Source organism: Sander lucioperca, chromosome 15 (assembly GCF_008315115.2).
Source record: "Sander lucioperca isolate FBNREF2018 chromosome 15, SLUC_FBN_1.2, whole genome shotgun sequence".
Lineage (NCBI taxonomy): Eukaryota > Metazoa > Chordata > Actinopteri > Perciformes > Percidae > Sander > Sander lucioperca.
In genome coordinates this window covers 27,105,147-27,120,311 of record NC_050187.1, presented here as the reverse complement: position 1 = coordinate 27,120,311, position 15,165 = coordinate 27,105,147, and the positions used below count along the sequence as shown (strand labels likewise).

At 38.3% G+C, this 15,165-nt stretch overlaps 1 protein-coding gene across 3 annotated transcripts in view; it reads right to left on the bottom strand.

Annotated features, from left to right (window-relative positions):
* Positions 1 to 15,165, bottom strand: part of anapc1 (anaphase promoting complex subunit 1) — a 66,698-nt gene that overhangs the window by 11,859 nt on the left and 39,674 nt on the right. For 2 of the 3 annotated variants that reach the window (XM_035992257.1, XM_035992258.1), the window contains 9 exons: positions 10,915 to 11,049; positions 10,524 to 10,606; positions 9,512 to 9,590; positions 9,305 to 9,379; positions 8,502 to 8,554; positions 8,162 to 8,309; positions 7,804 to 8,000; positions 3,677 to 3,763; positions 3,117 to 3,234 (listed from right to left, as the gene is read on the bottom strand). In XM_035992257.1, coding sequence (XP_035848150.1) covers positions 3,117 to 3,234; positions 3,677 to 3,763; positions 7,804 to 8,000; positions 8,162 to 8,309; positions 8,502 to 8,554; positions 9,305 to 9,379; positions 9,512 to 9,590; positions 10,524 to 10,606; positions 10,915 to 11,049 — 975 coding nt within the window. The remainder of the gene's footprint in view (positions 1 to 3,116; positions 3,235 to 3,676; positions 3,764 to 7,803; positions 8,001 to 8,161; positions 8,310 to 8,501; positions 8,555 to 9,304; positions 9,380 to 9,511; positions 9,591 to 10,523; positions 10,607 to 10,914; positions 11,050 to 15,165) is intronic. The other variant, XM_031316016.2, reaches the window with a different exon arrangement.

Here is a 15,165-nt window from a genome sequence, read left to right as displayed (position 1 = left end):
CATATCTAATTCTTGAGTTAAAAAAGCAGAAATTATGAATTATTTAGACTAATATTAAAGGAAGGATAATCACAGAAGCGTATATGTCAACGTTCAGTGAGGATAGAGATCCAATTTTTTGTTGTACTTGCGAAGCGCTTTGTATGGAATCATCTGTGTTATTTTTGGGCAATCAAAATTAGGTAGTTAAAAAGAAACTCATGTTTCTGATATAGACATTTAGAAAACGGGTCAAATTTGACCCGAAGACAACACAAGGGTTAAGGTGAACTTTCTCTCTGAGTCTTTAGTCTTATTTACACAGAGATTGAAGATCCGCCATTGCGCCGGCTTTTCTTTTTTACACGGAACCAAATGGGATCAGACTTTAGACAGCATGCTGGCATTCCGGGAGAAAAAGAGGCGTGAAGTGTGAACGCAACAGCGCCCAGTGTGTGTGTGTATGTGTGTATTCCCGCTGTACTGGCTGTCCCTTTTACACAGACGTTGATTCGGCTCCGTTACCACCTCCGCTCCCGGCTTAAGGACGAACAACTCTGGCCCCCCCCGCCCCCCATTCCTTGTTTGTACCTTATATGTTTGTACGTATTAATGTTTGCATTTCTCTCACACAAGGAGTGACGTAATTACTGATGATCTTTACAGTGTCAAGCTGAGCTTTCTGGTGTGAATTTAATTGAAGTGAGGAATGCTGTCAGACATGGTCCTCACTGTGGACGACAACCTCTATCTTTAACCATCTACATCTCTCTTTTATCCGTTATAAAAAGCACACAAAAAACACCCAAACATAGTTGAGCTGCTTATTCACTTTCCCATACAATAATTTCCAGTTGATCTGGGATTTAAATTCGGAAACGTCCAGTCCAAACCATCTTGCTTCTATAAATCTCTACCACCTACCCTCCCATTGGATGTGCACACTCCTACTTTTCTCAGCGTTTCCCCTTCCATATAAAGGTCACACATTCTGCTTTAGCAGACAGCCACAATGGACTACGGTTTACTGAAAGCTTTAAAGAAGAATTTTAAATGACTACTTGCAAAATCAGTAAGGCTTGAAATCTAAATGCTTAACAACAACAAAGACTTCTAAAAAAAACAAAAGCCACATCTACAGTACTGTATACAGAGCAGCAACAAAACCTCACAGAGGGTGATTTATGAATGACTGCTCCTGTAATTCAGGAGCTATTTACTGCATCTGTAAAGACACAACTACAGTATTGCAACAAAGGCTGTTGAATGTACATGCACATGAAAAAGCTGGGGCACTCCAGAAAGACTGAAGGAAAATAATAGTTGAGTAAATATGGAACACTGGAAAACATCTACAGTTAGCATCTTATTTTGTGGTTGGACATTATAACAGATGGTTGGGTTTTTTTAAACTTTGTTTTTTAAAAGTGTCTCTAAAAATGGGCATCAGGACCAGCTGGCAATGTATGTCTGCTTTCTGCTTCACATGGAAATCGTCGTGACAGAGCGCACATGATCCAAAATGACATAACTGTGGCAAAAATGAATGGACACATTGTAGTCTTGGTCACGCAAAATCGGAAGTCTCAACCACTGTGGACTGCATCACAGTGGCTCCTCTCCAGAACTGGAATAACAAAGAGGAACCAGAACTCCTTGTTGGTTTCATTTAAGTGTTTTTGGATTTGAAAAGCTACAGTTTTTCTCAGCAATCCCAAACAAATGATTTGAAAGAGACAGAGCTTCCTCAGATTGAAACCTTTTACCAACACACTTAAAATACAATACTTATCTAAACAGCTTCAGCCTGCAAATGAAATATAGTCTTGTTAATATGGACTAATGTAAACATCTAACTGTGTAATCACAAAAGCAAATGGGAATCCTATAAACAATTTCACTTGGTTAAAAATTAGTACTAGGTAGTTGTTTTTTTACAGTGGTAGTTTATTAATTCTAACAAATGCTAAACTACATTCATCTGCTTGTTAGCAGACCACTGGCCTTGGCTGAATGGTGTGAGCAAGTTGCACAAATTACACGTCAAGTGTCTGAACTGTGAGGTTGAGGAAGCCTTCCGGCTGACAGCAGTAATGCTGACGTGTCTGGTGGATAGGCCCATTTTTGTTGCATATCATGATGACCTCAAACCAGCACATATTGTACATTACAGCTTGTGTTAGCGTGTTCGTGTGAATGTGGTTGCATGTAAAACAGAGGAGGAAGTGCAGCAATGGACAATTAAGTATGTGTGACAGAGAGAGAGAGAGAGAGAGAGAGAGAGGAAGGGAGGAAGTGCATTCTATCATACAGAAAAACTGTACAAATTGTACTTTGAGTTTTGGGGCATGTTCAACAGATAGAACAGTAAAAGGAGAACACATGGCTAAACTAAGGCACGCAAGCTTGTGATTTCTAAACCTCCATCTTCAGCCATGGTGAAACAATGATACAATCTGTAGGTAGGAGTTACCACTAATCAATTCTCAAATAAAAATGTATTATAGTCCTGGTTGCTTTGCGACGCCATTTTAAAAACAAACTCCGCCTCTACACCCGGCCTATTCAACTGAAAGAAGCAACCTCACAGTGGCCCAACATAATCTGGTATATACAATATATCCTTTATATCGTTTATGATAGATTATCGTAACGTTTTCTTGACAGATACGCTCACAGTGTATTGCGAGCTGGCCACAGCGCACCCTGTTTGAACGGCCCAATTGGTTGACACGGCTGCCAAAAGGAAGGCACTTCCACCTGTTCTCTGTGTCTGCCCATCCACTATATTTATTAGGAATATCATCTGTTGTTTGTACTGTAATTGTGCTTTTTGAACTAGGTACTTATTTCACTTATTTATCAGTTGTGTCTAAATAGTGTGTGACAGAGACAAGCAGCCACACACGCCCCCAGGTTTTAAATAGGTTGCTGAAAATGTCTGCCCTATCTACATTTCGTGGTTTTAAAATCTGGCCCAATTGAATTTGTAATTGAACAGCCCTGCTCTACACTATAGCAGTGCTGGGACGAGTGACTTGCTCAAGGGAAGGGAAGCCCATGAGCAATGGGAGCTTCTCCTTCATTCACAGGTTTGTGGCTACCTGTGTCAGCCTGACCAACCTTGATGAACTTACCTTGTAGGTTACCTCTAAAAGGGCATAGCAGGGCTTCAGGGAGTCGACGTCCACAGGGACCAGCAGGCGTGGCTCTGCAGCCAGCACGGCCAGGTGCCGCAGGGCCTGCAGGTGGTAGCTGCAGCAACAAGAGCAACATCAACACACAACTTTTTCTTTCAGTAGACAGATCTAGTATATTGTCTTTAAAAAAAAAAAAAAAACATACATACATCCAGACAACAACAGTCATGTTATTGTCCTGTATTATGAAAGCTCCTCTTTTACCAAACCAACAGAAAACCTGGAAAACCTGCTGAATTTACTTGAACTTTTACTTAAAGGTTTTCCATTTATCTAATTTCTATGGACCATGTGGATCATCACATGCGACAAACACCATCCATTCAGCACAAAACATACATACCAAAACAAACTTTCTAAAGCATCTGTATACACTATTTGAAGGTCTTTTAATCATTGTGTGTGTGTGTGTGTGTGTGTGTGTGTGTGTGTGTGTGTGTGTGTGTGTGTGTGTGTGTGTGCGTGTGCGTGTGCGTGTGCGTGTGTGTCGGTCTCACCGGTTGTCAGTACTGTGAGCAGGGAAGTGTGGGTACAGGGCGCACAGCAGAGCAGCGATGGCTGAATTTGAGGTGCTCAGGGTGTACCTAACAGACAAAATCAAACAAACAACAAACATCACAAATACTGAAAATACATTCATTCATTTATTCATTGGCAGCCAGCCAGCCAGACCCTGGACCACGCACACACACACACTTAAAATCACCACTGGCCACAAGCAACAGCAAAGTGTGCACAAAAATTGCTCGCTTGCCGTAACAGTCTTCAACCAACGCTACCACATTCACCCAGTGATGGTTAAAAAAAAGTATACTTGGGACAGGAGGAAAAAAATAACAAAATTACAGTGTTTATGATCCAATAAATGCAGGAATGTATTTCTTACTCCCCCTTACAACATAACACAAAGCAAAGCCAATATTGCACACGTTTTGAAAGACGCACTCCAAATAAAACACTTTTTTATAAACCCTCTGCTCTCTGGTAGTAACACCAGGTGAGTGTTGAAATCTATTTAACGTCATCACACGCTACAACAGAGCCTCTTAAAAATAATAGTTGGCAGTGAAGTACATGCTTTGACTAATTGAGTAATTATAAAAAAGGTTACTTGTGAGAGCACTTATTAACGATCAACTGAGGTAAAGGATGCTCTTCAATTAAATGGCTGCTTGGGACATGTTAAGCATGTTTAAACCACACTGATCATTACATTCTACATTCTACATTTTACAATTCAAACATCCTAAAATAGAGACTCGTAGTGTGTTAAGGTGAAGATAAACCGGCATATTTTAGAGCAAATCTGGTCTAAATTCACCAGTTAAAGTTTCAAAGTTTCAATGGTTGGAAGAGTGAAAATAAATGAATGAAATAACAGATACTGCTGCCATCTTTGCACTGGCAATATATATTTATTATATAATATAATATTTGGTATAAAATAGCTAGCAAAACTTTGTGAATTTTAATCGCCATTTGTTTTCAAAGATTTTTAAAGCAAGTATGTTCTTCCAAACAAACAGCATTTTTGGGTGGTCACTTCATGTATACAAAAAAGTATTCTGCTACACTTTGTCAGCTTGGAAGAACGGAAACTTTAACTGAAAATTAACTGTCTGGTAAAATTGTGTGACCCTAGAGGTCCCAAGGGGGATTGCCGGATTGGAGCTGAAACAAATAGACAGAAAATGTATCTGCAGCTATTTTGATAATCAATTACACGCCATTTTAAAAATCCTTCAAATAAAACATCCTGAAAAGGGGGAAATATTCTTTGGTCGAATTGCCTACAGCCAATAAACAAATGACAAGGGTCGCAAGTAGATATCGATTTGCTTTAAGCCAAAAGGTTGGAAACCACTGCTCTCCTCTCTGGACCGAATATGGTTAAATACTTACTTCCTGCTTTGAGGGTCCACTGCTGCTACAACAAGACGATGGAGCCGTTAAAAGGAGGATTCCTGGCAACAACTTTTTCTGACTCACTTTTTTATGCTGTCCTCAACCATTTTCAACTTCTGATAATATGAACTTCCAGGATGTGCAGAAAAAAATGTGTAGCTGTTTTACTATTACCCATAAAGATGTGTGAAGTTATTGTTTATTAGTCCCTGTGGGGAAGTTTGCCCTCTGAATTTGACCCATGCTAACTATTTTAGAAGCAGTGGGCAACATCCAGGTACCATATCCAGTTCTGAGGCCAGTGTTTTGGTCATAGGGCAATGGCAGAAGTATTTATACCAGAGCAGTCACAGGAAACCAATGCAAACATGGGAAGGACATGCAAAGCCCCTGTCAGGCTTTGCTATAAGCTCATATAGACCTACAGTATGCTGTGGTCTGAACGCCATTTGTGACTATGGGTGGAAAAACGTAAGTTTCACTTCAGACCTTGCTTATAAAAAGAAAAAAAAACTGAATAAATGGGAAGAGAAACTAACTGAGACAACAGAAAGAGAGAGTGAGGGAGGATGACTGAAAAAAGGAAGGGAAAAAAAGGAAGAAACCCACACAGCAGATTAGCGGTAATGAGGAAAAACAGAGGTGAGAAAATGAATGGAAAAAAAGAATGACAGTGATGATGCGATACCGATGAAATACGTGGAAAGCAAATGTGAATCAATTTTTTTCAACGCAAACAGGCGAAAGACTGAATGACAGACGAGCAGAGGGAGAGAATGAAGAAAATACAACAATGACATGGCATGAGTCTGCCCACCAGCATGAACTTTAACTTCTGCAGAGCCACGGTAACACACTCATGATAATACACACTACGGTGCATGACATTCAAGCTGAGTCCCTGCAGCTGCGTGGGCTTTCATCTGGCAGGTCTAAAACAACACACGATTTGAATAAAATCAAAAGGGTTATCTGATTACGGCTGTAGGTGGGGAAACATTTGCAACGTGTAATGACAGAGTGGGAGCCATTGTTTCTCTTGAAAATACACAGGCCAAGGTCAGTGTTTGGAAGAACCTGGTGTGTGTGTGTGTGTGTGTGTGTGTGTGTGTGTGTGTGTGTGTGTGTGTGTGTGTGTGTGTGTGTGTGTGTGTATAAATATCATGTATTATGCACAAGACAGCACTCAAAACAGACCCATAGTATGTGTATGTGGTTGCACCTGCGTCTGTGTGCAATTTGTGTCTTGTTGGCATACAGCAATTCAGATGCCATATGACTACATGTAGAATATAAATACCTTGTGTCTTCATCAAAGAACCATCAGTCAAAATCCAAAATGAAAATATATTTTTTAGATATTACTGATACTAGGTTCACAGTTGCCTTTTTGGTATTTTCCTTATTATCAACAAATCCCATGAAAAACAGCAAAACCAACAGCGAATGGATCCTACAAACAAGTACTGCCTGTCTAGCCATAGTCTGAGATATCTTATTCCTCTTTGTCGTAGACCTTTATTGTTGTCTACAAACAATTACAAACAGATCAATGAGCCAAACTGTTGCCTGGGTGACACTTACCATGAACATTGATGCTGTAGCTTATTTTGACTCAATCCCACAAACACCAAACTGCTTCCATGAATACTTACTAGAGCAGCAAGGTTCACTTGAGAAAATATATTACTTTAATGAATACAATAGATCCACTCAGTGTGACGGATGGAGGGTGTAAATGGGAAGGTGTGTCCTAAAATTCAATTTCTATTAATTTTAAACAATAGTGCCAGACACAAACTTGGGGAGGGATCAGAGTGTTTAGCAGAATGAAAAGCTTAAAAGCTAGCTGACAGTAACAGTTTTTCTTGCCCTGAAATGATATTTCGAAGGTGTAGAAATAATTGCACTGATTAACAGATCATTATGTTGTGTATTCAAACATGTTTTCAGCCAAGATTTTTGTTTTTTTTTCTGTGGAGAATCTGTGAAATAAATGTTGAGTCAGTTTCTTGTAGGGCTGGGACGATATGCTTTTGCCCTGATTCGTTTCTTTCACGATACATGGGTGGCGATTCAATTTGTATTGCGATGTTCATTCTAAGATTATTGCGATTCGCTATTCAGTATTGCGATTTTCTTTTCCTTCTTTAACAAAAACAAAAGTTGAATAATACGCTTCTAGAGACAATATATCATAAGACATTTCTAAAAACTATTGACTAAGACTGCACATCACATGTCAGTCAGTCGGTCTGGCATTTATTTCATTTGTATAGAAGTACATATATGTATTTTCTGAATTTTCTGCTTTCGGTCTGTTTTGCTGGAAACGGATATGATAAAGTCACCGTCAGCGGTACCATATAAACAGAAATTATTTAGGTAAATCATTGGTAAAATAAATAAATAAAAATAATAAATATTGATTCTAGGGAAAATAATCGATTTTAAAAATTGTCGCAAAAAAAAAAAGAAATCACAATGTATACGATTTTCGATTTTTTCCCCCCTGTAGTTTCTTGTTTATGTAATTGCACATTTTTGACCCCAAATATAGCGTTTAAATGGCTGTTGTGGAAAAAGCTCTATACAGTAGTACCTGTACGTGTGTACATGTGTACGTGTGTGTGTGTGTGTGTGTGTGTGTGTGTGTGTGTGTGTGTGTGTGTGTGTGTGTGTGTGTGTGTGTGTGTGTGTGTGTGTGTTTGCATCTCACCTGCCCCCTCCTAGGAAGAGCAGGCCCAGTGCCATGTGATGAGCCATGTGGAAGCCGTAGTTCATCTCACCACCAGTTCTCTTGTGGAAGAAGCGACAGAGCTGCAAGACCTTCAGGTTCCCGGTGCCGGACATCACCATGGACATCGCCAACAAAATCATTGACAGGCCGGTCTGCAGGTTGTAATAACCTGTCTGCTAATTTAACCAGGATACAGGTTGACAGACACAGAAAGAGAGAGCAAAGGAGAAATATAACAAATAATGATCTAATTATAATAAGTATAAGTGCATGAGGCAACACAGCACTTTCCATGACTGAATCAACTTTAAATATACAAACTTATACAAACACTTACAACCGCAGCTGTACCAGCAAAGGACATGATCTTCATGAAGCTCCTGGCAAACTCGTAGAGGCAGTCGAAGGCATCAGAGTTGGCAGAGCCAGCAAAGCGTAAGCCCAATGCCATACATGCCCCGGCAGTAATGTAGTCTTGAGCTTGGCTGAGAGAAACAAATAACATGATCAGATCAGTCCTGGTTGTAGGAAACTCAGGAGAACATCACTACCAGAAGTTTGTCACATAAAGAAATCATGGATTACACTAAATTCCCCTGAAAAAGTACAATATTCTAAGTTTAACCCAGAATTTATATGATAAAAGTTAGATGCGAGTTTTTGGCTTAAATACTCACGCCATTGTCTCCATGTTAATGTCTTCTGAAGGGTCAAAAGTCCCCCTCATGATCTGAAAACAAATCAAATGTAGGTACTTTCTATGGACAGTATTATGTAACTGGCTGTTTGAACATTTCTAACATTTAAATGGGCATACAATTCTTCCAACTGAATCAAAAGAACTCATCAAATCAATCAAAATAAAGACAATGAATTGCTGTTGAAAATAACTGTCAGTTACTGGACAGATATTAAAAGTACAAGACACTATATATTAAAAGACAACAACTCCCAGGGAGTGTTGCAGGATAAAACATCCAATCACCTAGAATTAAATTATTTTGTGCCGGTAATGACTTCTAGATTATGGATTATGCATTGAATTACCTTACAATATCACGTACTGTAATTCTCTAAGAGACTCCCATGTTCGCGAAGGGGCAAAATATGTCAAGCCACATGTAGTAGTAAGGTGGTTCCACACTGCACTTTGTTTAGATAACCTGTCAAACATCCTTTTCTGCTCATGAAATGGCTAATGCTCTTTTCTTCTTTATCCAGGGTGGCTGTTTCTGTTCATGCAAACTATACAGTTCTTCTTTTGTGCATCAGAAAAGAATTACTAGACAGGGAGTGTGTAGAACAGCAAATGGAAAAGCTTTGATGAACTGGACATATCTGAAACAGTTCAACCTGGCCCCCTTCACAGAAACCCTCATAGCTGGGATATTCTTTATATGTCACGGTGACTTATTTCCAGGTCTGCAGCATCGCTCCAAATATGTCAGCTCAATAATGCTCTTTGTGTGCAATTTCTCACCTGGGGTATGTTACTCTTGACCCACTCAGTATTAGGGAGGATTTCATCCCACATGATGATACACCGAGCAAGAGTCTGAGAGGGTTGAGAGGCGAGAAGGAGGTATACCAGATTATGGAAAGATGGGAAACACACACACAGACACACACAGACACACACACACACACACACACACACACACACACACACACACACACACACACTTACCCTCAGCAGCAGAAACTCTGGCTTGATGAAATCCAGCAGGAACCATGTGTCTGGAGGTTTTAGCCAATCAGCGATCGACCTAGTGGACAGAACCAGGAAGAGATAAGGAGGTGTTAATACACTCCTTTAACACCCTCTCAACCAATAGAAAGACAACATCAAATGAGCCTTGACAAGGACAGGAAATTCTTGACCGATAGCAGAAAGCTAGAAGATGGAGAAGCCTGTTCTTCTGTGGCGTAATGTGACAACTGGACTCATTGAGGGATGACATTTTTCATCAGGCAGGTTAGGATGTTCTGATGTTCACATGGTCAAGAAATGTAAAAAGTAATAAGCACCACACTTTGGTTATATTTATAAAACTCAGCGTCAGGATTAACGCAGCAGTGGTGACTGATTCTGTACCTGTCATACAGTTTGCTATTCACAAATGTACAATACTCCGAGGTACCAAATGTCATTTTATGGCATAACCATGCTCTTAATATTAAACTGTACATAATTAGCATTTATGTATGTTTTAACATCTTTTTTATTGTTTCGTTTCTTAAAATAAAATGGGAAGTGGTTGAGTGATACATCAAAACCCTTTTGATTTGCTATAGTACACAGTCATATCAATAATACAAATTGTGTCCATATCTAATAGAATTCAAACCTTGAGTAGAAGAGTCGTTAAAACATAAATCAGTACATGCAGACACATGACACACATGCCAATTGTGAGTGAAAAGAGATACAAATTAATAAATAAACTAAATAAGTAAGAAGAACATTATTGGACAACTTAATACTTCTACTTGAGTTGGTGCTATTATTTGGTAAAAGCAGTTGTTGAAGCAAAGGAACAATTAAAATAATGTGCAAGTGATTCATAAAAGTGCATCACTGGACAAAAAGGAGGTAGCACCAAGTGGTCCAACTTGTCAGCACGTGGAAAGTACAAGTCATTGATATTTTCTATCTATAAAAAGAATTTAGTTCAGTTCAGTTGTTTGTCTTTTCTCACCTGTTGTTGGTCTTGAGATAGATCATGGCGAGGGCCAGTGTGGCGCCTGGACATGTCACGTCTACATTTATGGTGTCACCCTCCTGGAACGACAAGAGCAAAATATTTATACAACACAATATATCTGTGAAAAACCATGACAGTATGTCTTGTTTCAATATAATGAAGCTATTACACATTATAGTAAAGTTATTATACTGTGAATTGCTATAACGACGTTATATATAATGTTATGAATCACTCCCTTGACTTCAAGAAAGGTGAAACAGATTGGCAACTTCACGAAGATAATATATCAAAATGTTTTACATTATTACAGTGTTATTACAGTAGGGTGAAATAATAACACATTTCTTTTCTAATATTAATACAAAATGATTTGTCCTTCTACCTTGATTTGGTAGCTGGGGGACTTGTGTCTCTCCCTGTTTGCCCCAGCCTGAGCCCTGCGGTGGCCCCCAACCATGTACTGATACAACTGCTCAGGGACATTTAGATCAGTCATCCCAATCAGGTTACTGCCATGCTGCAAGGAGAGAGAGGGGAGGGAGGATATGGACATAAGGATGGGAAGAGTGAACATGATGAGACAAGAGTGGGAAGAGGAAGTGAAGGAAACAGGACAAAGAGAGAGAGGTGGAGGGAGTGATGGAGATGAGGGAATAAATGTGCAAGTGTTTGGAATGAGGCGAGTCGAGAGAGATGGGACAGAGACAGAGAAAGTAAAATAATGTAAGTAGACAGAAAAGCAAGAGATAATGAAGGTTAATAGTATACAGCAGCAGAAAGTTATAGAACATCATCAGTGAAAGGAGAAAGAGACAAAAGTACATAAAGTATCACTAAGTAAACTGGCAACTGACTGGCACTGGCAAAAAAGCAATCCAACTTAAGTGGATGGATGGATGGAAAATTTATTGAACAACAACAACAATCAACACAACGTGTTCAAAAGGATAGAAAAAACACAAAAAAGCCCAAAGGCTTGTTTCCATTGTGGTCCTTATGATGGAAGACAAGTGACAGTACATAGACTAACAACATTGAAAACAAAGAGAAAGGAAAGCATATCAATAAATAAAATAAAATAAAATAAAAAATAAAAAAATCACAATAAAACAGATATATCCAGGACTAAATTCCCAGATAGACAAACAGACACACAAGCAAATAATACAGTATTCCTACTACTTCAAGGATTTCTATTTCTATTTCCTTTCTTCTTTTTTCCTTTATAAGTTTAATAACCAGTTTTTTATTGAAGATTTAAAATGATAATATGAAGAGCTCAACAGTTTAATGTTTAAAGGCAAACTATTCCACAAGACAGCTGCAGAGTATAGGAAAGAATACTTTCCCATACAGCTCCTAAAGCGGCAGGGCCTATAATCTGTGGAACTCCCCCGGGTACAGTAATTGTGTGTATCACTAATTTTTGAAAAGTAATCACATAAATACTTGGGTGCCAGATTATTTCTTATTTTATAAACTAAACACAGTTTAAGTTGAGAAACCCTCTCCTCCACTCTGAGCCACCCAAGACTGGAGAAATGGTACGCAAGAAGATGAGTTCTAGGATGTAATTTAAGAATCACTCTGGTTAGTTTATTTTGACAGATCTGTAGCTTGTCTTTAAGACCTTTAGTAATGCCTGTGTACCAAGATGTACAGGCATAGTCAAGATGACATTGAACAAGCGCATCTGCCAGGATTTTTAAGGTTTTACTATCTAAAAGGCTGGATATTCTTGCTAGGAATTTAGTCCTTTGGCTTACCTTTGAGATGATTTTTCGAGCCATAAGCTCCCCTGATAATTTGTTATCTAATATACAGCCCAAGTAAGTAACTGATTCCTTGGCTGTAATTTCAACATTACCCACGACTACCCTAAACCCCATAGCCTTTTTAAGTTTATCTCTGGACCCAAAAAGAATTGACTCTGTTTTACCAAGGTGGAGAGACAGCTTGTTGTCTGTTAGCCAAACACTAAGGTTAAGGAGTTCTGAACTAAGCAGCCTTTCCACCTCTAATTTGTCTTTATGAGAGACTAGAATAGCTGAGTCATCTGCAAATAAAAACAAATTACCATCTATAGCTGACGACATATCATTAACATATAATAAAAAAAAAGAGAGGACCCAAAATACTCCCCTGGGGAACTCCACAAGTTAATTTAAGTGGTGATGACAAGGTCCCTTCCACATCACACCACCTGTTCTCTACCCATCAGGTATGACCTCACCCACTGAAGAGATGCTGGGGAAAATCCTATGGCTTTTAGTTTGTTCAAAAGGACATCATACTGAACCGTATCAAAGGCCTTTTGAAGGTCTATTAACACCATGCCACAATAATTCCCCTTCTCTACCTCTTTCCTAATAAAGTCTGTAAGATAAAGCAGGCAGGTATCAGTGGAATGGGCCTTTCTAAAACCTGATTGGAAGTCAAATAAAAGATTATGTTCTGCTAAATAACTGTCTATTTGCTCATAAATTATACTTTCCACAATTTTTGATATTGAACACAAGATAGATACAGGGCGAAAATTTCCAGGATCAGATTTGTGCCCCTTTTTAAATAAAGGTATCACTCTTGCCACCTTAAATTTACTGGGAAAATGTTTTTTTTCAATAGATAAATTAATAAGATAGGTTATGACAGGAGTGATTATTTCAGCAGCATCCTTAAGAAATCTGGCAGGGATGTTGTCAAAACCAGTAGCCTTGGAAGGATTTAGGCCTTTGAGTTTTTTTAATACCAGCTCCTCTGTTACTTGTTTAAAATAAAAAGTGTTTGACTGAACTCCCTTTTCTTCATAAAACTTTTGCACCCTCTGTGGATCACTAAAAATACCTGACGCAGATGAAAGCTTCTGCACCAGATTACTTGCAATTGTTGTGAAGAAACTATTAAAAGTATCTGCCACCACTTTTTTATCATACAATATGGACCCATTTATATCCAGGCCTATTTTACCTTGTTTTTGCTTAGGGTTCTCTTTTGTCCCCAAAGGCCTAAGAGTTGCCCACAATTTCTTGGGATCCCTTTTATGCTCCTCAATTTTAGACATAAAAAAATCCTTTTTCGCCTCATCCACCATTCGCTGAACCTTATTTCTAATTACTTTATATTCCTTAAATAAAACAGGCAGTTTGGTTCTTTTAAACTCACTTAAAATTTTATCCCTCAAGTAAATGGTGTCCAAGATATCATTATTTATCCAAGGCTGTGATCTTTGTTTAATCCTGGTCTCTTTTAATGGGGCTATCTTGTCAAGAATTTCCAAGAAAATAGATTGAAAGCAATCCCATGCTGTATCAACATCACATATGTTGGTAATTTCCATCCAGTTGATACTATTTAGTATGACCTGAAAATGTTTAACATTATACCCTTTTAAACTTCTGCTCTTCACAGATTTGTGACATTTAATCTGAGCCCTCTTAACTTTCCTAGTACAGTAGGTTAAAAAATGGTCACTAATTCCATAGACAATGACACCACTTTGTAGAATTTTGCTTGTGTCAGATACAATAATGTGGTCAATAGCAGTTTGGCTATGCTCAGTTATTCTGGTTGGAACACTAATTAATTGGGTTAGACCATGCATTTTCAGAAAGTCACAAAAGCCATTGTATAATGGCCCTTCTGTATTTAAAACATCAATATTATTATCTGCCATTAAAATGACTTCCTGGTTTAAAAAATCATGACAGCCTGCACTAACGCATTCCAATGTCTGGATGAAGTCATTTTGATTCGGAGGTCTATAAACAACACCACACAAAATTGGTTTGCTTTTTGGAAGCAAAATATCAATCCACACAGCTTCAAGGTTAACATTGTCCAGGTCCTGTCTTAGATTGAAGTTAATATCAGACCTCACAAATATACAAACCCCACCCCCTTGTCTGTTCCGGTCTTTGCGAACGACAACAAAGTTTTCAATTTCAACTTCGGAGTCAGTAATATGAGAATCTAACCATGTTTCTGAAAAACATAGAATACTTGCCTTGATTTTCCTGGCCATATCACGTAAGTAAAGATTAACTGCAAATAAAATGTTTGTCCTAAACCTTCAATAAAAAACATCAGGTTTTGTGAGAAAGCAAGTGCTTCTCTCTAGATTTCCCATTCGGCATCAAAGATAAGCAAATATACAGGGAGAAATCCAGAGGAAAATAGTACCAAAATATATAATCATTAAAAAAAAAAATTAAAAAATTAAAGTTCAACTTCATGTAACTATCTGTGACCAAGAGTTTCCCTAAAATGTAATTCAATTTTATTTATAGTGTTTAATCTAGTGCTGTCAAACGATTAAAATATTTAATTAATTTGATTAATTGCATTAATGTCATAGTTAACTCGCAATTAATCACAATTAATCGCACATTTTTATCTATTCTAAATCCTTGATTTCTTTTTGTCCAATTATTTTTTCTCATTTTAATGCTCTTATCAACATGAAAAAGTGGCTCGGCTTGCTTTGTGCAAATGTTTTTTTAAGTTTGTTCTTAGTGTGGTATCCATGTGCTTCTGTCTGAAGCATAGACTGTTAATATTAATATACAGTCTATGGTCTGAAGTCATCCATGGTCGCCTGGCTTTGACGAGGGGCCGGAGAATTCGCATCAGCTGT